Source organism: Lissotriton helveticus, chromosome 3_1 (genome assembly GCF_964261635.1).
Source record: "Lissotriton helveticus chromosome 3_1, aLisHel1.1, whole genome shotgun sequence".
Lineage (NCBI taxonomy): Eukaryota > Metazoa > Chordata > Amphibia > Caudata > Salamandridae > Lissotriton > Lissotriton helveticus.
The window spans coordinates 97,959,683-97,982,507 of record NC_136061.1 but is presented as its reverse complement, the minus strand read 5'-3'; the positions used below and the strand labels follow the sequence as shown (position 1 = coordinate 97,982,507).

The 22,825-nt window shown below is 41.9% G+C and overlaps 1 protein-coding gene across 1 annotated transcript; it reads left to right on the top strand.

Moving 5' to 3' along the window:
• The first annotated feature begins 4,836 nt into the window (after positions 1-4,836).
• On the top strand, positions 4,837-19,207 carry LOC144824426 (uncharacterized). The gene is made up of 3 exons (XM_078683532.1): positions 4,837-4,999; positions 7,513-7,614; positions 18,728-19,207. Exons 1-3 carry the CDS (start codon positions 4,948-4,950, stop codon positions 18,874-18,876), a joined length of 303 nt encoding a protein of 100 aa, XP_078539658.1. The 5' UTR covers positions 4,837-4,947; the 3' UTR covers positions 18,877-19,207.
• Positions 19,208-22,825: the final 3,618 nt, after the last annotated feature.

The window sequence follows — 22,825 nt, the reverse complement described above, 5'->3', positions numbered from 1 at the left end:
AGCTCCAAGAAGATGACGGATTAGAACAACCTATATTTTACCTCTCTCATATTTTGTCAGATTCTGAGAAGAATTTCACAGTCTTGGAAAGAGAAATCCTAGACAGGAAGTAGCCTTGCTCGGAATGGAGGCATTTTTTGATGGGAGCTGGAGAACCTTTAGAAATTCCCAGTGATCATTGCAACCTCCAATGTTTCAGGAATGTACAATGCAGGAACAATCGACAAGCCCAATGGGCTTATTTGTTTAATTAGTATGGCTTTGTCCTCACTCATATTCCTAGCTGTGAAAATATTCTAGCTGATGCTCTATCACACAGATATCCTGAAGCCCCTTGAGTCTTTAGTCAATATATTCTCCCTCTACAAATGATCATAGGAGTTGCTCAGTCATTTCTTGAAAAGGTTAAAGAAAGTTATTCAACATTTCCCAGGGAAGAATGGGAAGCCTTATATGACACAGTTTTAAAAAAGGGAAATCTCGTGTTAAGGGGTTTATCCCATCTTAAGATCTGAAAATTGAAGTCTTCAAGATGTGCCATGACCCCCAAGTTGCCGCTCATAGGGGAATTAAATCTACATTGAAACTCCTGCTTTAATGATCCTTTTGGTGGCCATCAGTCACTGAGCTTTATGAAGATCCTGTCCAAATTGCGCTCAGGGAAAGTCTTCTAACTCCCATCCTTCAGGACCTTCAGGACCTTTACAACCCCTACCTGTTCCAGCATTGTTGCCCTGCTCGTTATGGTTGAAATCGGATCATCATGGTCACTGTTGAATATATTTCCAAAATGGCACATTCACAGCTCTTAATACATTACTGTCTTCCAAATCTTTGAGTCAAATATTTTGCAAGAAAATTTTCATTTCAATGGTCTACCTCAGGTTATAGTTTCTGATTGTGATCCTCAGTACATCTCCCGAAATCCATTTGCAAGTCTCTCCTAATCAAGTTGGCCTTGTTCACCCCAGACTAATGGTCAAACTGAGAGAATGAACCAAGGGTTGTGACAGAATCTCCAATTTTTTGTAATTCCTTTCAAAGTGACTGGTCATCCTTTTCTTGCCTTGGTTGAGTTTTCCAATAAAACCTCCATCAATATTGCTACTTAATCTTTACCATTGTCATGCCTTCAAGGTCTTCCTCCTTGGGCCTTTCCCTCAGGAACTCAGAGTTCTCACATATTGCCCGCTACCACTGGCTTTTTTCACCAGCTGCAAGTTGTTTGACAGAAGATTTCAGTTAATATCAGGTGTCTAAACAACAAATTCAGTTGTTTGCTGATAATCATTGCAGCTCTTCCACTTCCTAGAAGATTGGAGACAAAGTCAGGGTTTCCTCCAGGTTTTTTCTAAAATATTTCTCCCACAATAAATTTACACCCTGATTCTATGGGCTGTCGAATATCGTTAATCCACTTGCCTGGAAAATTCATCCCGTGTTCCATGTCTCCCAACTCGTATATTGATCCTGTTTTGTATAGGGCCCACTTAGTTTGCTCATATTTGAGAAAACTAAACATTGCTGCTTTGCCTTGCACACATTACACTGGGCACATATTTTTTTGTTCACAGCATTATTTTAGAAAAGCACTGCATCTGTTTTAATTATTTTTTCAGACTGTCTGAACATTTTGTACTAGGTCAAAAAACACTCTGCCTGATCTTCTTGTGATCGGCTAGCAAACATAGCTTCGTACTTTGACACAACATGCATTCACATCTGCATTTTTCAAGAAGACACCTAATAACATATACACCAAGACATGCCATTTTAGAAACAGAAGGAAGAGATTCTAGCAGAGCAAAGGTCACGATGAGAGAGACATCAACTACCTAGATGCAAACATCTATCTATGCAAAGCAGGCATGGGGTTCTCCACTGGTGAACAACCTTTACAACGAAACTTTTACAATGCACTACCATTACAACGCGGTAATTACAACGCAAACCATTACAAAGGCATTGCACTGGGGGGCGCTCTAGGATAGGGAATAAGTTTAATTTTCTATCCAACACCTTCCCTAGTTTCCACGGGGACTGGAGTTGGAATAGAAAATTAAACTTACCACTATCCAGCACCTCTAAGCGCTATGCGTTGTAAAGGTTTGCGATGTAAAAACCACGTTGTAAAGGCAGGCGTTGTAATAGCCTGCGTTGTAACGTCATATATCCTTCTCCACTAAACCCAGAGATGTATAATATAACTCTGTGTGTCCATAGTGGGAGTAGGCTGAGGAAGATCAAAAATTCCCCATAGTAAGGCTTCTTATTGTTTATAGTTTAAAGTGTAATGCTCCTGCCTCTTTTGGAATGCATATGTTTTCTAGTTGCAGTGAGATGTTTTATAATAGAGCACACTAGGTTTCAATAAATATTGTGAACTATATTCATTACATTTTGTTTGTTATGAACATGCATAAGTGAGAAAACAAAAGGATGCCAATTTGTTTCCACGGTTCCCTGAAGGGACTAGAGTGTTATGTGTAGTGTAGTGTTATGTTCTGGGGTTCTAACTTACCTATCACTCTGGTACGGTTAGAAGGGCAGGTAAAGCAATATGATGTGGTATGATGAATCAGTAACTGTATACTGAAGTTCTGTGGTCCCAGTCATAGTTCTGTTACACAGAATCCTTGTAGCAATCCATTTCAGCAATTATTTTCTTTGCCTTCCCCTATTCTCGTTGGTGATGAGCCTACGATAAGGTGCAGAAAATATGTGATTCCTGCATCTTTTGTGGAAAAATTCAATTTCTGATCAATTGGAAAGGATTTCCTTCCTAGTGACCGGCCCTGGGATGATGCCATTTCAGTTTGGATTTGATCTGCTGCTTTTTCAGTAAACTTCCCGATAAACCCGGAGCTTTTGGAGAGGGACATACTGAGAAGTCTCACCCGAAGCCTGCACCTGACCTGACATTATGTCAGGCAGGCAAGATGCGTGCTCTCGCAGGAGTGAGTGAGACTGCGAGAGACAGCGGAAGCACCAGCGGGCTGTTGCAGACCCTCAGCTTTCTTAAGGCTGCCAGCCTGCTGATGTAACCGGTGGTCTTCTTCTTTGGGGATCTTTGGGAGACAGCCTTTGCATCATCATACTGCAAATCTTTCTTCTTCCCAGATTCCTCTGTGTGGATCTCTGGAATAGGCTAGCCTTCCCTATCCAAAATAGTTGTCCCTCCATAGTTCACAATAGAAACTTCCCAATCCAACATGGTAGTCTGATTTCCTGTGAGGTTTTTCCGGTCCTGTACCTATTCAAGGAAGGGTTTCTGTTCACTCCTGGAGTCGCACCGCTTCCATGTCCAGAGCTCTGGTCCTGCCTTAGTATCCACTGGGAATTGATTGTCTCTTTCCTGTTAGTTAGCTGATTTTCTCCAATATTTTTTTGTTGGTTTGGTATCCCCTACCTCCCCCCGTGCAACCTAATTTGAAGTCTCTTCAGCGTCCAGAAGTGATTTTCGAGGTTTTTTTTGTCCTTGGGCTTTTTTCTCTTTATTGGGGCCAATCCTGAAGGCTGTTTCTGTATAGAAGATTCCTGTGAAGGCCACAACATGGCTACTGGAAGGAGTCACCCATATCTGTGGAAATCAAGAAGAGTGAATACATTCCCAAAGCCAATGACTCTCTGCCTGGCATTGGCTGTGTAGCCGGTGATAATTCCTTTTTTCAGGCCCATTCTATCAGGGACACTATAACCTCAAAGCATTTTGGACTGGAAGCAGTCTTCAGGCCTTACAGACTGGATACAGGCTACGGAACATTCTCTGTTCCAATGAAGCAATATGCCATTCGTTTTATGCTAATAATGACAATTCTAACTATCTGCTAGATGCATCAACGTTCGATTTTGCGAGTCCTTAATTGCTAAGTTTAAGGATTCGCATTTAGGGACTCGCAAAATCAGATGCATGTAGGATTTGCTAAAATATTAGCAATTCCTAAATATTCCTTATCTGCGACTCGCAGAGTGCAATTCGGAAATAAGGAATGACATCTCATTGATTCCTATGGGCCAAGAGGCCCATAGGAATGAATGGGGAGGAATTATCAATTCCCGATTAGCAATTAGCTAATCGCAATGCGACAATGCTATTTCAAGGGTGACGGGTGTCCAAAGGACACCCTGTTGCACCCCTTAAATTGACCTGGACACTGGTATTGAGCACACACATGTCCCAAGGACATGTGTGTGTGTAACATACAACTTTGAAAGATGCACATTAGTGCATTTTTCACCGTTTTCGCTATTTACCATGAAGTTTGATTTTACTGTAAATAGCGACCCCTATCAGCGAAATCGCTAGCTATTTTACATGAATGTATTGCATTTAAGGAATCTCAATTTGTGATTCCTTAAATGCAATAGCAAATAGCGATTTATGCATTTGGGATGATGCATCCCAAATGCATAAATACTGGTCGCAGAGAGGCAGATTCTTTGCGAACGGTATTTCGCTTGATGCATCTAGCTGAATGATTGGAATCTGAAATGAGGAACTATTTCAAGTGCAATGATCATTAAATGGTAATTCAGTGGACTGCTACATTTTCCCAAACTTATGGGTTCTATTTCTTCAGCACTGCAACACTTGCATTCGTATTAAAATTCTTATATGCACGTGTATTTCAAATCCAGTACATTTCAAAAGCAAATAGCGTGTTCTTTCCATATTAAATCTGCACAACTAGATTGTGCCAATTTCATGGCGTCACAATATTTTCTGAGAACATCATTAAAAAGTTCTCAAAATTCTGGAACCATAACAAGTAAACAAACACAGGCGCTGTTGCCAGAGATAAACCTTCTTCACTCTCAATGTACCCTCCATATAACAGGTCAAACGCGTCTACTTAAGCACAGATATCTGCCACTGACTTTACTCTTCACACAAGTCTTCACTTTGGAGACTTTGTACATACAGTTGAGACATCTGCTGAATTCACCATGAAGACTTCCCTGCTGTTTCTGATCATTGGCCTTGTGGTCCTTGAAGGAGGTAAGTGAATCAGTTAACAAAGTACAGTTCTTTTAACACCGGAAAGCATCACAATATTTTCTTTGAAGTGCATTCAAAGAAGGCTCTCCCTCTTGCAACATGTGTACTGTTGGCCAGCCGCGGGCCGTTGAGGGAGTTACGGTGGGGCAGGGAGGCGGGGAGGGGGAGGGGCGGGGTGGAGGGTGCTAAAAACAGGCATATGGATCATTGCAGGTAAGTACACAATTTAATTAATAAAACGAAATTCGTAGCGCGCACTGCATGGCAAAAAGCAATGCTGTGCGCGCTACGAATTTCGTTTTATTAATTAAATTGTGTACTTACCTGCAATGATCCATATGCCTGTTTTTAGCACTCTCCACCCCGCCCCTCCCCCTCCCCGGCTCCCTGCCCCACCGTAACTCCCTCCACGGCCCGCGGCTGCTGTTGGCTACTCAAGATGAGACTCGATGGAAAAAAACTTCCACTCTCAGTGAGAAACCTTTCTGAAGCCATCTGTTCATTTTAAAAGTGATGTATATTTCGAATTGTGTGAGATTAGGAGACTGCTTGTTAAAATGTTATACCTTTAGCAAATCTTTTAACGTTTTCGTTCACATTCCCCACTTTTAAGGTCCCAATATATTTTAGAACTTATAAACAAACTGGTATGATTTGTTTTATAGAAAATCAATCATGACTTTTATTTACACAATGTGCACCTTTTGAAAAGATAAAAGACACTTAGGATGTTTAAGAAATTCTGCTATGATGCTAATATGGGTCGGTGATTAAACATGCACAAATTGTTTATTTAAAAAGTTGTAAAGGGTTTAGTGCCAGGACACCGTAAATACAAATCTCCCATTTGAGAAACAGCAATCAGCCCACCTGATAAAGATTGCTCATGTAAAATTATGTTCAGAATGAAATTAAGAATTCGGTACTTTATCTGTAGTACTATTTAATATTTGTTATTTGTAAAATTAGGTAGTGCGATTAGATCCACCAGGGTGGCACTACGCTTAACATAGAGCCTTACATGTATTAAGATCCCACGGTACACCACACTATATTAAACAAAGCAAACTGAAAAACTGAAAAAATACAATATGGGGTGTCAAGGTTATTGTAGGAGGGTATGGTAGCCACTGCTATCCGGCACTTTTAGGGTAGACCGAAGGAATATTTTAAGATTACTCCCACATCAGTTTTTTCTTGGTCAGTCAGATCGTGATAACAACGTCAACCAGTTGTGGCCAATCACAGCTGGAACTGACAGTGGAAAACAGAAGATGTAAGTATCAGAGAAGATGAGTCGCTAACCTCAGCTTGGCCACGCGAGATACATAAGTGAGTGGTTTCATTTTAATGAGTACTCCACACTGGTGAGGCAGAATTAGAGTACATTTCTGGCATTTTGAGAATTCAGAATAAATTCCCAAGAAAATCCTGGATACCCAGGTACAATAGGGCCTGATTACGACTTTGGCAGTGTCCCCCCTGGATCGCCACCATGGCAGCCCGAGGAAGACCGCCAAACCATCGATACCCAGAAAGGGACCATCTCACAGGGAAAACCAGGACGGGTTCCCCAGCGGTCTACAGCGCCAGGACACTCGGGTAGAGTAACAGTGCGCTTTACCAGAATCCCACATTTACATTTACATTTTTATTCCCGTTCTCCGGATTACAACAGTAATCCAGGGCTGGTGGGGCATCGGTGTTACTGCGGCGGCATGTTACTGCCCATAGACATGACATGTCAGGACAGAGCCTGGTGCACGTAGGGAGGACTGTGTGGCATGCAGCATGTAGTGCATGCAACACACACAGTGCATCAACAACAGTGCAGGAATTGGGCTTGCTTCGCAGAAGCCCTTTTTGCGAGTGCAAACGCCGATTTTTGCAAATTGCATTGTTTGCGCTCGCAAAAAATGTTGATGCATGTGAATGCGATGGGAAGCAGGGACTCATATGATGTGAGCTGGGTAGAAATATATACTACCTATAATTCCATCCTTAACACACAAGTATTAAGTTTCACCTATTAGCAATCTGATGCACGAAATAAGTAATTTGCCAAGGAACACACAAATGTTAAATCTTGTGTTGCTATTGGTATTAAAAAAAACAAGGCTTTTGTGTTGGCCCTTATCAATGATCATCAGTTTTGTGCTGTGGTAGTCAACTAACACATTTTGCAATTGTATGACTTATCTCTGAGAAAAGGTCCCACATTGCATAGTGCCCTCAAAATGTGATTACAATGTGAGTGTATATTACAGGTGTTTATTCCTAAAATATGTGGCAGGTAAAACCTGCAAGTAAAAAACTTGATCTTCTTTTTTTTTTTTTTTTAGTTTGAGTTTATTAAGGAACAAAACAGAACAGAAAATGAAAAAAAAGTAAAAATTGTAAAACAGTGCATGCTATACTATAAAATAATCTATTATTACTGTTTTGATTTTAGCTGTTTCTTTAATATGCTTATATAGTGTTTTGAAAATACGTCTTTTGTTTCTATATTGTAGCTTCTGCTTTAACATGTCTCATTGGAACCAATTGTGACACGAATCCGAAGTCGTGCAAAGAAGTCTACTGCGAAGATCGAATGGATGAATGCGCTTATCAAAGTATTTGAGCATTTGTTAATAATATAATGTACTTACAATGCATAGAAAGTCAAAGAAGTTATTGTTTTTAATGTAGTGCCAATAAAGCAACACAGCATCGACATTATACCTCATTATGAGAAAGCCTAGGGAAAATAAGAGAACAACATTGCTAAATATGTAACCTGAAGCAAACGCAAAAAAAAGAGAAAATAAAAACAAATAGGATAAGGTTATTTCTCAGTGTGTCTCATAAGAAAATATTAACTTAACCCCTTAACTGCTGGGATCCCCCCCCACACCCCACCATTAATGCTGAGAGCCCTTTTTGGCTGGGGATTCTAAAGGTACCCAGGTCCTCATTTGTGTTTTTTTCACCTAAGGCAAAAGAAAAGGGCAGGAATGCATCTATTAGATAGAGCACATTCCTGGCCACAATGGGCTAGTGGGTGCCAACTCAGGCACCTCTGCACCATAGTGAAAGGTTGCCTGCGTTGCAGGATGATAGTTTTTGTCCAGGAAGGTTTTGCCTTCCTGCACAAAAATAATCACAAGAGGTTTTTTCATCTTTCTATGTGTGCTGCATTCTGAAGCACACATAGAAAGAGGAAAACCAAGGTGAAAGAAAGATATTTCTCCTCGTTGTGCCTCCCTTATGTCTCCTCTGGGGAGGAGTAAGTTTTTGCGCAGCCTCAGACGTACGATTTCTCGTAAAAATTGGGGCACTGTCAAAAAGCCATGGATGTTGCTGGGAACGCCACCAGCAACACCCATAGAACACCCCTTTCACACAGTTTTCTGTGTGAAAAGTGCACATACAAAAAGGCCATTAAAAGCCACATAACGTGGCTTTATGTGGGCTTATAAATATGCCAGTAGCACATTGCGCCACCGGAACGTCAAAAAAGTGGCATTCCGTTAGTGTGAAAAAGCTGGTAGGGCCTAATGAATGAGACCTCCAGTATTTGTGGAATTCCATGGAGGGGACCGAGAAAATTGGCAAAATATAGCAACATTTTGAGTTTTTGGAGAAAACTAGGAAAAAAGTGCTTCCGATAAAAGTGGCTGGTTTTTCCCTAAAAATTGTATCAACAAATGGTTTGCTGTGCTTAAGTCACCATCTTCCCAACTTTCAGGAACATGCAGAGCTGAATCAAAACATCTAATTTTGTACCACTTTTTTTGGCATTTCAATGAGTAATATATTTTTTGTGCTCTCAACCTACTTTCAGTTTGTGATGAAAACCATTTTGAAATTGGTTGGTGTTACAGGAAAGCTATTGACTTCTGAAAATTAGACAACATTCCAAATTCAGCAAGCGGTCATATGTGTACATCCCTTAAGTCTTTCCCAAAGAAAATAACTACTGAAATAAAGAAATATTGAAAATGGGTATGAAAAAAAATCATATGTGATGTTTTCATCTGTATTTTTTTGTCACTACATTCGGTTCACAAAAGCAATATACCATTACATCTGCTATACCCCTCTGGTTGCGGGAATATATAGGGTTTGTAGGTTTTTCAAGAATCCAAGGTACCCAGAGCTAACAACTGACCTGAACCATATGGAGAGTGAAAAATGAGTACTAAGGAAACCTATGTTTTTCTTAAATGAGCACAAGGTATGGAGTTTAGCAACAGTGCGTAAAGCTACATCTTTGAATTTTTGGGTACCTATACTAGCATACGATTTAGAGGGTCTTATTCAAAATGTCCTCTTTCTTATACATTGGCTTACATTTGAAAGGCACTAATGTAGCAAAACCCAATCGGTAATAACTAATGTACTACTATGCTATGCTCCCATATTTCTTTAGATAAAAATGGTACCTCACTTGTGCATCATATTTTTCCACTGAAAACTGATTTTTTCCAATGTGGCTAGTTGTACATTTTGGACCCTAGCTAAGCCTGCACCTAGGAGAACCTAGGAAACCTGTACCTAGTGACGTCCAGGGTGCGATGACTTGTGCCTCTTTTTCCCCCAGAATACTTTGCAAACTTACATATTTGACTAAAAAACACATTTTCCTCAAATTTCCGTGATAACAATTTCTGGAGTCAATGCTGAGTCACAAACTTCCATCCAGCTAGCATTCCCCTAAATCTCCCAACATAAACAGTACCTCAGTTGTGTGGGTAAGCCTAGTACCCATGACTGGAAAAAGCTCAAAACACAACATGGGCGCATCATACTTTTGCAATGAAAACTGACCCTTTTTTCCAGTGTGGTTAGCTGTAGATTTAGGACCTTAGCTTAGCCAGCACCAAGGGAAACCTAGCAAGCTTGTATATTTTTGAAAACTAGACACCAAAGGGAATCTGGGGTTGGGGACTTGCGAGGCTCTCACCATGTTGTTTTACGCAGACATTTGCAAACCTCGAACTCTGAATAAAATACAGATTATCCTCAGGTTTTGATGATGGAAAGTTCTAGAATCTTTGGTGAGCACCAAGCTTTAATCCACCAGGCATTTCACCAAGTCTCCCGATAAAAATTGTAACTCATTATGTGGGTAGGCCTAATGCATACAAAAGGAAACAGCCCAAAACTAACATGGATGCATCACATTTTTTCACTGAAAACTGACTTTATTTTCCAATGTGGGTAACTGTAGATTTATTACCCTAGCTCAGCCAGCACCTAGAGAAGCCTATCAAACCTGTACATTTTTTTTTAACTAGACACCTAGGAGTAGGGCTGTGTTTTTATTGGCACTATCGTGATAATGCAGAATTATAGAAATGTTGTGGATATCTGCAGATTCTGGAAGTGTCCATCGCAGAGGTGGAAGGAAAATGTGAGATTTCATGCAGAGTTTGAGGTTTGCAGAGCATTGTGGGTAATAACACTTTGTGGGATCCATGCAAGACACAGCCCCCAGGACTCCCTTGGTTGTCTGGTTATCAATAATTTCTGTGGTACGAACGTTTGCATGGGTGGCGCAACAGTACACCCCCAAATACAACACCAACCCCTATTGCTTATCTCTCAACATAGTGTTTTAGGGCCTTTTGTGTCATTTTCTGTTGGCCCACCTACACAAGTGGGGTACCATTCTTATCAGGAGAAATGTGGGAACCTATGAATCCCCACAGATTCCAGGTCTTTCCATCACAGAAATGTGAGGAAAATGTGTGTTTCTTACTAAAGTTCGACATTTGCAAAGACTTCTAGTGAAAATTACCTAGTGAGAGCCATGAACGTTATGCACCCCTTGACTACCCTGGTTGTATAAGTGCCAGCTGTGCTGGGACCCAAAATACACAGCTTCCCACATTGCAAAAAAAATAAATGAGGAGCTATATTTAAATTTTCGCTGACTAAGGTGACCATGGCAAAGGACTTAACATCTGCCATGCTGAGACTACTCCACCCACCAAGTTTAGACAAGACCGCCCAGCTTGCGGTCAATTCAAAAACATTAACAGTAGTTGCCAAAACAGCAGTTCTTTCAATGGGTTTTTATGTTTGAGGCACTATTCCATCAACATGACTGAGTTGTCCACCAATTCTTTTTTTTTTCAAAAACAAAATCTCGAAGTCAAATTTTCATTTGGGGAAAAAAATGGCCCTTAACCATGGGAGTTATCTTTTATGGCAAGGGGGGGCATTAGACAGTCATCACTGCCCATTACCAACTTTGTTTTCCCGTTGGTGACTTGTATGTTTGCACATCTAAATTAGGTAAGCAGACATAGAGGTCAGTTAAAGATGACCCTTACTCATGCGGGACGTGGGAGGCTGCAACCATACCAGAGATGGAGTAGGCTTCCCCAAGGTTACACCATAGGTCAGTCCACATATGCATTTGATGGTCAGACCATTATCTTCATGCTAAGAATACTCTGTTGCCATTGCGACAGAGTATCCTTACCACCACATATATAAATCTGCTACTTATTTTTTTTAAGTTATTATACCACTTCAGTAGTTGGTTTGAGCACCTACAGACATACTGGCGTAAAAGCACAAATACCTAATCATGTATCTGCATATTGGAACCAAGACTACTGAATGTGAGCCCTAAATCCACGTCAAGGCTCCAACCTCATTATGGTCCATTCACATGCGATTCAAACACCACACACATGATTTTCATACCTCCCGCCACGGTCCCAATCCAGCAGATCACTACACTCACATAAAGATATCGCCACAATGCAAGAGCTCTTCACATTCATATGCCAGAGGACGGACTCCTTATTCAAGACAACCTTTCAACCAGCCATCAATCAAATTGCACACAAACTCACCACAAACAACCCTCTATAAACATTACATTCCAGACATGTTAACAGTGGGTGAATCCACAACCTATCCAAATAAAACAATTGTTTGACTATATTTTTAACGCCTGTCAAGTAGCTGCCTCCTTACTGAACACTACCAAATGCATCCCTAGTAAACCTTTACTAATGGATACCATGAAAGCAACATGAGGCTCAGGAAGACATGTCTTTAGTGTGTCTTTAGCAAACTCAGTGTGGTAAAGGCGAATCCTTCCAGTATGTGGATAGAAGTCGGGGGTGTCCCAGAATGCCTTCCGAGGCATATATATTGCTCAACCTGAATGAGCATAGCTGCCTCTGAAACTAAGGCACACATGTTGGGAAATAATGGCTTTAGTTCCCCTAAATAGAATATCATAAACTACAAAGAACATTCGTTTTTTGACCCACAAGGTGGTCAGTGAGAATGTAGCATATGTCACATCCACTGTTATGTGCAGTGCTGCGTCTGTAATGTACTTGTCCTACCAGAAACTGAACATATACTAAGTTCTGATGGAGGATGAATATGGCAAGCAGGAATAACATTTTACCCACATATGTAGCATTGGGTGCAGAGTTTTCTGTAATGCTAATATTTTTTTGTAAACGCACTATCACCTGAGAGAGTATCCTTTCACTGCAAGCAAGAGCAAAGTGTTCAGCTACGTGTGGAAGGCCCTAATTTTAGAGATGTGTAGAGGCGGGTCATTCCACCCTTTTGTAGCCAGTTAGAAGACTATTCCCCTTGTTCTGTTGCTGCCTATGCTGAGCAAAGGTGTCTGTAAGGTTCCTGAAATCTGAGAAGGTATTGAGGTCTGTGTAAGGCTTTGAATGTGTGTTTCAGGAGTAAGTGCAGTGGCTAGGGAGTCAGTAAAGCTGTTTGAGGTGCAGTGTGTTCATGTGTAGTGATGTTAAGGGAGAAGGGTTTCAACTGTGTTCTGCATGGTTTGGAGGCATTTGCTTAATTGAATAAGGGAGTAATTCAGTATTGGGTTGAGTGCAGCACCAATGGATTTGAATCTGTAGGTGAAGATGAAGTGATGGCATGTGTACCTGTACTACCTTGACTATCTGCCTTCTACCAATGCAATATCCCTGTGAAAGCCCACCTAGCCTAAGCTTTTCCTACCCATTCATGTCACTGTCCTCATCAAAGTCCTGACTTATCTCGAATACTTGTCAAGTAAACCTATACTAACGCCTTCCGCTGCTAGCTACTTGGAGCTCAAGAAAGCATGTCTTTTATGCTTTTTCAGTGAACTCACAGTACTAAACCCTACTTCCTCCAGTTTGTGGATGCAAGTTGGGAGTGTCTGTGAATGCCTTCGGGGCCTACATTCCTCGAACTGAGTGAGCATATCTACCTTTGAAAATAAGGCAAACATGCTGGGGAATACTGTCTAAGTTCCCTAAAGTAGTAATCCAAGCAAATGCCCTTTGGGACTCGTTCACCGACACTTCTACTTTTGCTTTAAAATTGTGAAAACGTAGTTAGTAACTTGTGTCATAACTAATGTTAATGAAAAAGGGTACAGGACTCAATATCTTGTATGGTGATTGTTTTCACATTTAGAGTATAAGGACAATATACTTTTCATTATGTACCCAAATCAGTGCAGAGACAGTGGACAAGCATATTTACAACAACATAGAATAAGACACTGAGCAGATCCCAAGGTTTCACAGGATTTTATATCAAACAAACAAAAGCGTAGATCCTGCCTGTTCATATATGGTATCTCCTGGCAAATCATAACATGTTTTGAAAGCAACTTAGGGAGGGGATGTCGAGGTCTTGACCTCTAGTTATTTTTCGGGTCTCATCAGAACAAAAGTCGTCTGCCTAAAGTTCCCTAGAAATCATGGAATCTTGGGACCTTCAGATAGGCCTCCTGTAAGCAATATGTGCAAGAATACTTGAAGTTGGAATCTACAATGTATAACGGGCCGATCAGTACGTCCAACAGTTCTGGTGGGGTAAACAAATTATTTAGGAGAAGAACACATTTGCATTGTGTGGAGAAAGTGGTCACACCTAAACATTCACGAGTATTCCTAGACAAAGCCACCAATGCAAAACGGGCTACTCAATTCCTTAGATGGTCCCATAAAGATAAATGGATTATTGAGGAAAAGCACGCCACTGTATTGTGTCATGCCGCCGCATGATCTGCAATCATGTTGATGGCGTGAAACAATGCAAAAGTGTGCTCGCTGTGTGCTGATGTCACAGATGGGCAGGAGGAGGTGCGGGGGCAGACACAGAAGTAATTCTGTGTCTCCCTCTCCCTTTAAAAAAAAAAAAGGAATCCTGTTGATTCCTTGTAGCCCTCCCCAGTGTACGCTCGCTATTGCCTATGCCCGCACCAAATGAGTTCAATTAGAAGTGACAAAGATTTTATTTACTTTTTCCAGTCTAATTGTTGTGTAAATTAGAGGTGAGTGGATTAATTGAGCATGGATGAATGTAATGCATGGTCTGAGTTAGGTTTTTGCTTGCTAGTGCTCATTTTAGCATTTGATTATGTACTCTGAATATTTGTGTTTGTAAAACTGGACCTAAATTTGGATGGAGTGTTGTACAAAAAGGTGAATTGGTGTTGTACTGCTATAGGAAGTGACAATTTATTAGCACATATGCATTTTATCAACATGCTTTTATTAATTACACAAGCTTATTGGTTGAATTCTTGTTGTAGGCCATGACAAGTTAGAGTAGGAAATGTACCAGTGGTGTGGGAGTAAAAATGCATACGTGGGCTCCAATGTACATGTATTGCTCTGAGAAACATTATACCCTGGATGGCTTCAGTTTTAAAACACATAGGAGAGGAAAGGGCTCTGCCATGTAGGAAAACTATTTTGATACATTAGAAAAGTCACACCTGGGTGTGAGATGTTTGCTCACAGTATTGGCTGCTTAATCTAATACATGTAGGTAATTGTTTCTCCCAACAAATGAAAGTTGACAAAAGCTGTTTGTCACAGAGATGGAAAAGTTGATTGTTACCCAAAGCAGATCAAATTGTAAATCTTCCATCAAAAGAAAAGGGTTGGAATGTGCTATAGCATTATAGATGGTGCCTGCGTTGCGGGGCTGATTTCTTTTGTGCAGGAAGAGGCACCTTCCTGCACAAAACCAGTCAATTCAGGTGATTCCTCCACGCCTCCTCGTTGGCCACACTAATCCCACTAATAGGGTGGCGTTAGATTCTGATGCATGCCAGGTTTGCGATTTCTCGTAGATCTGGGAATGCGTCAGATTCTATGGGTGTTGCGTAGATACACTCACAGCAACACCCAGGTAACACCCCTTTCAAGCAGTGTTCTGTGTGAAAGAGGCACATATTTACAAGGCCATGAAAGATCACGTAAAGTGGCTTTATGTAGCCTTGTAAATTTGCTGCAGCATATTTCACCACAGGAATGTCAAAACCGTGATGTTCCGGCGATGGAACAGTGCCACTAAGTGCCTCATAAATGAGGCTCTCTGTTTCCTTTTTTGACACTTTCTCTCTATTGAGCACACAACTCTCCCCTCCCTCATTCCTCCTGTTTTTTAGTGGCTTTCTGGATTTCATTGGTGTTATATAATTTGCAATATCATGATTGTCACTATGTATTTGGTGGCTGCTTCTGTGATATTGTTTCCCTTTTTGACTCATTAAAAGTTGTTTAAATAAAGTTTAGAAAAAAAACTTGTGGCAGATTTGCATCACCAAATTTTAACAAAGGGTGAGATATTTAATTCGACGCGTAATTTCTGATTGCGGTAAATACCACCCAACTCTGATTTCGTACCTCTGCTAAAGTGGGATTTCTGCAAGGGCCAGAAAATCTTAACCAACTCGTAAGCAGTGGTATTGGAAATGTGGAGCTGCCATGCTCAGTTAATAACATCTGCTGTGGAATACTGGTGCACCCTTCCTGAGATCAGTAACAATTCACCTTACTTCAACCCCTCGATACTTGCAATAGCCTTATGTACACTTCTGTTAGTTAAGATACCCACCCTATTCCTCTATTTCATAGACAAGGCTGGATGTTGGTAAGATCAGTTATCCTCTGTTAACCCTTTCGGTGCTCATGACGAGCTCAGCTCGTCATGGCATATACCTCTGACCACACCCGTTTTTATTACGGCCCAGCACTGCAGGGGAATCGCTCCAGCAGCCATGAGGTTAGCCTCTGTTACTGACTCTCATTAAAGGTAAACACTGAGAGGCCTGTCTATAAAACGTAAGGCACTTCGATAGGGAAAGGGCGTTACTCCTGATTTATCAAGTCACTCAGTGGCCTTGCATGGCTTGATACATCGCATTTTGGGTTTACATCATGCATGCACCATGTTGCGTGGTACAAATCTTTACAAAAATGCCCGATTCTGAGAAGTGTTTGCACTGTACCACTGAATGTTTCATAGGGAGCCATGCCTTGCTCGTCCCAGCAGCTTAGCCCTTCATAGAAGTTATGGAATTGTACCATTAAAAAGAGCAATCTGGCAAGTACTACCACCTTTTATTACAAGGAATACAACTTTTAATCTATAGGAAGAAAGATCACCCTCTGGACAGGAGATGTGACTGAGAACCCACACTACTCAAACAGGAGGCTTCACAAAAGCTAAAAGCTCTGGTTACCTAAGGGGAGCTTTGCCCCACCTTTGGTTGTTTCGTCCGAGCAGCAACACATTTTCAAGAGAACAATGTCCTACTCAGGGCACAAGTCCTAAAAAAAGAAGTGGGGGGACGTTGTCACCGGTAGTGACGTCACAACAGGAAGTGATGTCACGAAAGGTGGCTTGCAACTTCGGGCTCATTGCCTCCCCTCGCTCACCCCTTAGATGCGATTGCATCTGCGAAGCCAGCGCATATGCATCGTCCTGTGAGCTCCGATCTCGTCTCAGAAAGGGCAAAGAGTGAAGTCCTGCTGTTTGGCAGGGGGAGCAGCATCCACCCGGTAAAATAAGTGGGGGACACCGTCCACCCGCGTGGTACCTCGACTCGAGCCCTGGTCCTATTCATTACAGCCTGGTGCACTTGGGCTTGTAATGTAGGATGAGCGCCACTGGCACTTAATTTGTAAAAAAAAAAAAAAAATGCTGGTGATTTTTTCAAGAGGCCTCTGCAGCTTGCACCACCCCTCCCCCCGGTACAAACACACCTACGAACATCAAACTCCTTCAAGTGCGGCACTTCTGGCTATTCCAGGCCCCCAAAGCTATGAGAATGCTTTGGGTTGCGGGTTTTAAACAACTGTTGTGCTCATTTCTAATAAACACAAACAGCAGCACCATGTGGCTGACTATCTTAAGACCTGGTGTTGGCAATTAAGTGCCGGTGCTGAGCACCGGGAACCACCGGCTTAAATTAAGCACTGCCTGTGCGCTCAAGAAAGCCAGACGATGAGGCTCCATTTGTTCTAGCTTATGTGGGCTTTGGAGCAGGAGTGTGTCTTTCTAAACTGCTGTTTTCGTCACATGGTTTAACTCCAGCACCCAGCGGAGTTCACAGCCATTTCCTTACTTCTGTTTTTTATCCCATGGACACAGTCCCGGAATCGGAAAAGTGCAGGTGGGAAATAGGCCAGTAAATACTAAATGTACGCAATATTTCCCATTCTGTTCCGAAAAATTCAGAATTGCTCAGTGCAAGGGTGAGAGTACCGGACGGAAAGTGTCATTTCTCTCCCCGAAATCTTGCCAAATGTGTGTAGATTTTTGTAAAATAATTATTGCCGGCGATTTTTTTCAAACAAACTTCCACAATCTTCTGGCAACGTTGGAAATTTTTTGAGAACTCGTGAGAATTTGATGCCAACACACATATCAAATTGTGCACCGTTTTAGGACTAACAGGCACATGCATCATTGTTGGCTTTTGCGATTTCTTAATTGCGATTTTTAAGGAATCGCAATTAAGAAATTGCAATAGCCTATGCATGAAGAAATCGCATAAAAATTTGTGATTTCTAAACATTCCTTAATTGCGACTCACAAATTGCGAGTCGCAATTAAGGAACACCTCCCCATTCATTCCATAGGAATGAATGGGAAGACGTTCTCAATTTGCGATTAGCAAATACCGAATTGCAAATTGAGAATGCGATTTCAAGGGTGCAGGGGTGTCCAAAGGACACCTTGTTGCACCCCTGAAATTAATCTGTGCACATATGTTGTGCACACACATGCCCTAAGGGCATGTGTGTGCACAACATGAAACTTTGAAAAATGCACAAAAGTGCATTTTTCAAAGTTTTGCAAATTACCATGAGGTTCGACCTCATGGTAATTTGCTCCCCCTAATTGTGAAATCGCTATTTTTAAAACTTTCATGCAATGCATTTAAGGAATCGCAAAATTCGATTCCTTAAATGCAATCACAATTTGAGAACTCGCAAATATTTGCGAATTCTCAAATTGCGAGGGCCTTCTTCCTTGATGCATCCCAAAAGCTGATTTTGCGATCGCAAATGGCCGATTTTTCTGATTCGCACTGTTTGCGATCGCAAAAAGCTTTGATGCATGTGCCTGTAAAAATGTAACTGAGGGTCTGGGGTTGTTTAAAGTGAGAATACGGCTACAGTTGAGTTGTAGTAGCCTCCCGGACAGTGGCCTCCAGGACAGTGGTCATTTTCTTTTATGATTGTGTATCATGAGAAATCATATCAATGCACCAGCAGGAACGTAGACGGTGTTTACTTCCAGGCGTCAAAATGCTAAAACTGTGCAATACCAAACACACACGCAGCACACACAGCTGTTTCCACACTGTGAAATGTGTAACGACCCTGAATGCTGCTCTCTGCCTGCATTTGCGTGTCTCCCTCCCTGTTCTAATTCATTTATCTCTTTTAGGCGCAGATAAAATTTACTATGGATGTCTGAGATGCAGAGACTGCAACGCGGCAGATAAAGGAAGTACGAGCTGTGCTATCACAGATGCGACTCTCGCCGCCCAGATATCAGGGAGTATTATAAAGGCAGCTACTCTGGCACTAAAGTAGCTGTGATGCTTCCAACACAACTGAACAGGAACTGCTGCAGTCGTCAGAGTTAAACATGCTATATGTGCTTACCAAGACTTTCTCAGTCCTAAACACTGAAATGTGTGTTTTTCTGGTCAGATATTGTAGGGGTTCGGAATAATTACTTTGATGGGTGCTTATTTTGTTTCGATATGTTTCTTGACATACTGATTTTGATATTTCGAACAGATTCTTGGCTCCTGAATACACTAATAACCTGCTTTTGCCTTATGGTGAACCGTGTATCAACTCAATCATTATCAGGATATGGTTAACTGTATGTCAATAAATGAATCTTTCAGCAATACAATCATTTTTGTCTTAATTTTGGTTTAAACGACATAAACACTCAGCGGGCTAAGCACTTTTTTTCAGAACCTCAGGAACTGATTCCTAGCGATACCAAACATTTTACAATAGCTGCTTGCAAGACTTTTATCTCCAGTCAAAGGCAACATTGCTCCTAAAGCACTTTCTGCACACATCATCGGTGACAGGGGGGGTCAGTATGTCAAATCCTGCCAAGATAAACTCAGCCCTTTATGTTTTTGTGGTCAGAGATTGTGGGATAGATTTTTTTTTAAAGCACGCGATGCTGCACAAACGCAAAAGAGGCTGCATTGCGTGACAGGGAGGGAGCAGGAAAGCGCCATGTTTCTCCTCTCTTCTCCCTAGAGCCGGTGCTGATTTCGACTGCCGTGCGCCATGTACACACCTTAGCGCCATACCGCTAGGGGAAGGGCCTGAGTCTAGCATAGGTTTTGTACAAGAATGGTCCCCTTCCTGTACAAAGAAGTATGCCTAGATAAGTTTCAACACTTTCCCAACTTTGTATGTGTGATGCACAGTACAGCACACATGCAAAGTCGGAAAAAAAGGAGAAATCAAAACTTTCTACTGTTAGCGCCTCTTTCTGAAGTGGCTTTAACTTTTGGCGCTAAACCCGGTCTACAATTGTTTGTAGATAGGGTTTTGCATCAAAAGGCATGTGTTGTAGCATGGGCACGCCAAAGTACCGCCCATATAACGTACTCTTGGCTCTAAGTAACGCAAGCTGTGCTTCGCATGGCTTTGCGTTACTTTCAGAGTACTTTCCATCGCAAAACAAGTTTTTTGCTGGAAAGTAAGTTCCTCAAAAATACATTCTGAGCGGGTTAGTGTAACTTTTGAGATGCTAACCCATCACAAAATGTTTGAAAATCTACCCCTAAGTATCTTTAGTATGGTTATTAATGACATTTGCCATTTATCATATTTTGGCCCTCATTACGATCCGACACCGAAGTTTCCAGAATTTATTGTGTACAATAGTTATCGTCTATTACAAGTTTCGCCAATAAAACGGAACATTATATACTGATTCTTGTGCTTACCTCACTGAAAGCCACGTGACCTGGTTTTTACCTGTTATTTCCCTCATCTCCATAAATAAATTGACAGCTTTGACCTGCCGAAGTTTATCGGGGGATAGTGTTTATCACATCTGATACAGACCAGGTGCAATAAACACTTGCAGTCACGTTATGTGCTGTAAAGGGTAACCGCACATAATTGATCAAGTCTCTCATAATGAGGACCTTAAGGACAGCAAATTTCTCATAGAAAGCATCATAGTACAAAAAACACTTATTTAAACATTTGGAAACAGGCTGTGTTTGCTATAAAATATAGTCAATATTACTGTGATACCTCCCTCTCCAGTGAAGCTCCAGACAGGGGGGGATCATTTGCTAGCACATGAGCCGCCGGAACGTCACAGTTGTTTGACGTTCCGGAGTCGCACACTGCAGGCTCATATCTACGAGGCCACAGAAATCCACCCTGCGTGACTTTTCATTACCTCATAGATATGGTGTCAGGCAAAGCAGCGCAAGTCGCTGTGTTGCCTCATACTGCCTCGGGGAGGCATGCAATGGGCATTGCGATGGGTGTTCTCACTCAACACTCATGGTTTTTGACAGATTCCCAGATTTACAACATAGTGTAAATCTAGGAATGTGTCAAAACCCTGCACCATCCCAAGCGTGGCGTAACTGTTGCTTTTGTGAAGGAAGGTGTCCCTTCCTGCACCAATTAACCTGATTTCAATGCAGACACCATTGCGCCAAGGTGCAAGTTTGCCAGGTTTGCCGCAAGTCATCCATTTGTGTGCCAATGCAGTGTAAGAGGACAGGAATGCGCGTATCTCAGAGATATGGTGCATTATTGTCCTGCAGGGCCGTACAGCAAAGTGACGTCCAGCGCTGCCCTGTGTCAAATTGTTGTAAATGAGGCCCAGGATTCACAACAAAAGATGGCACATTGAACACTTGCGGCTGGAATAGTTGTAGACTGAAGTTCTTTAGGTTCTTCATCACAAGAAGGGCCTCGTTTATGGCATTTTGGTGTAGCGCAGCCCAGCAAGGTGCTGCGCTGCCCTATACCAGTAAATGGGAAGGAATGCACAGTATTTCAGTAAAACAGTGCATTCCTGTCCCTTGCTGGTGCCATTTTGGCAGCCTGGTGCCTACAAAGGTGCCCTTGCAACATTGTGCAAGGGTGCCTGTGTTGTTGACAGGGCGATACCAAAGGGGATGATGGACAGAGCATTTGAGCAAATCAAACACTCATCCCCAGTCAACTGATCTGGGTTTAATCCATCACCGTTCTTTAGCCCACTCTGCCACCCCAGTTCAGACATGGCCATATGCAAATCAGTCTTAAACTGTGCCTCATGGGAACAGTCCTGCCCGAACTGCCAAGCCATGTCTTCCCTGGACCGGAAACAAGCATCCTGGGACCGGTTTCGGATTCATAATCCTCATCAGCCAGGAAATCTTGAATTCAGTGGTAGAGTGAGCAAGGGACCCATGTCTGGGCATTGACTGGGGGTGAGTGTTTGATTTGCTCAAAAGCACCGTCCATCATCCCCTTTGGTATCGCTGTGTTGTTGGCAGGGGCACCTTCCTGTAAATAAAATCCAGAGAAGTGTTTACTTTTTTCTATGCATGCTGCAAAATGTAAGAGAAATAAATGAAGAGAAACAAAAATATTTCTCCTTGTTATGCCTGCTCTGGGGAGGCATAATGTTTTGGCGCTTCTCCAGGTTTACGTGACGAAGTAAAACTGGGGCAGCATCAAAACCTATGGGTGTTGCGTGGAAAACCCGCTACATAGCCCATGGAATGCCTCCCTGGTGCAGAGTGAGACAACTCAGGGACTTGTGCTGCTTTGTCTTACTCCATATCTATGAGGCCATTCAAAACCATACCAAAGTGGCTATGCGTGGCCTCAGAGATATGTTTGAGAGGTTGGCGTCGCCTGAAGATCAGAAAAAGTGACGCTGTGGTGGTGCAAGCCTCTCATAAATAAGCCCCTAACATTCTAATTTATTGTCATTGTATAAAAAACTCATATGTAAAATATAATGACTGGAAAAAGGAAAAAAAAAACAACTGTGTATGGAAATAAACGTCAAGTTAAAAACAAGCATTGGTATATGAATTAGGTTTCGCCTATGTGATTCTTAATATTTGTTGGTGTAATTTGTAGCAAATATTAGCAATGATTTAATCTGTTCTTTCCTTCATGTCAATGCATGATGATCAAAGCCAGTTCAATAATTCATGCTGTGATATTAGTATTAGAGCATTGGCCTCTCATGGCCTCTCATGTAGCATCAAGCTTGCTAAATAAACAAGCAATGATGGGGCAAGGGTGGCGGGTGAAAGTAATGACCAGGACAGGGAATGGTGGCTAGAGATGGATGCCAGCAACGTTGGGGCTCCCAATAGGGGGAAAACGGTCTGCAAAAACATTCCCTCGTTTGGAGTGCTACTGCTTAAATGAAAAAAATAGAGAAAGGGAGCAAGACAGAGGATGTGGGGTAACAGCCAGAACATCCGGCCTTGGGGCAAGGGAGCATGGTTCGAGTCTCGGCATGGGTTCA

What these genes read in the sequence shown, in the direction of transcription:
- LOC144824426 (XM_078683532.1), top strand. Translation starts at nt 4,948, where the DNA reads ATGAAGACTTCCCTGCTGTTTCTGATCATTGGCCTTGTGGTCCTTGAA. An exon ending in CCTTGTGGTCCTTGAAGGAG is followed by an intron (nt 5,000 to 7,512) that starts GTAAGTGAATCA and finishes TCTATATTGTAG; the next exon opens with CTTCTGCTTTAACATGTCTC. An exon ending in GGATGAATGCGCTTATCAAA is followed by an intron (nt 7,615 to 18,727) that starts GTATTTGAGCAT and finishes TATCTCTTTTAG; the next exon opens with GCGCAGATAAAATTTACTAT.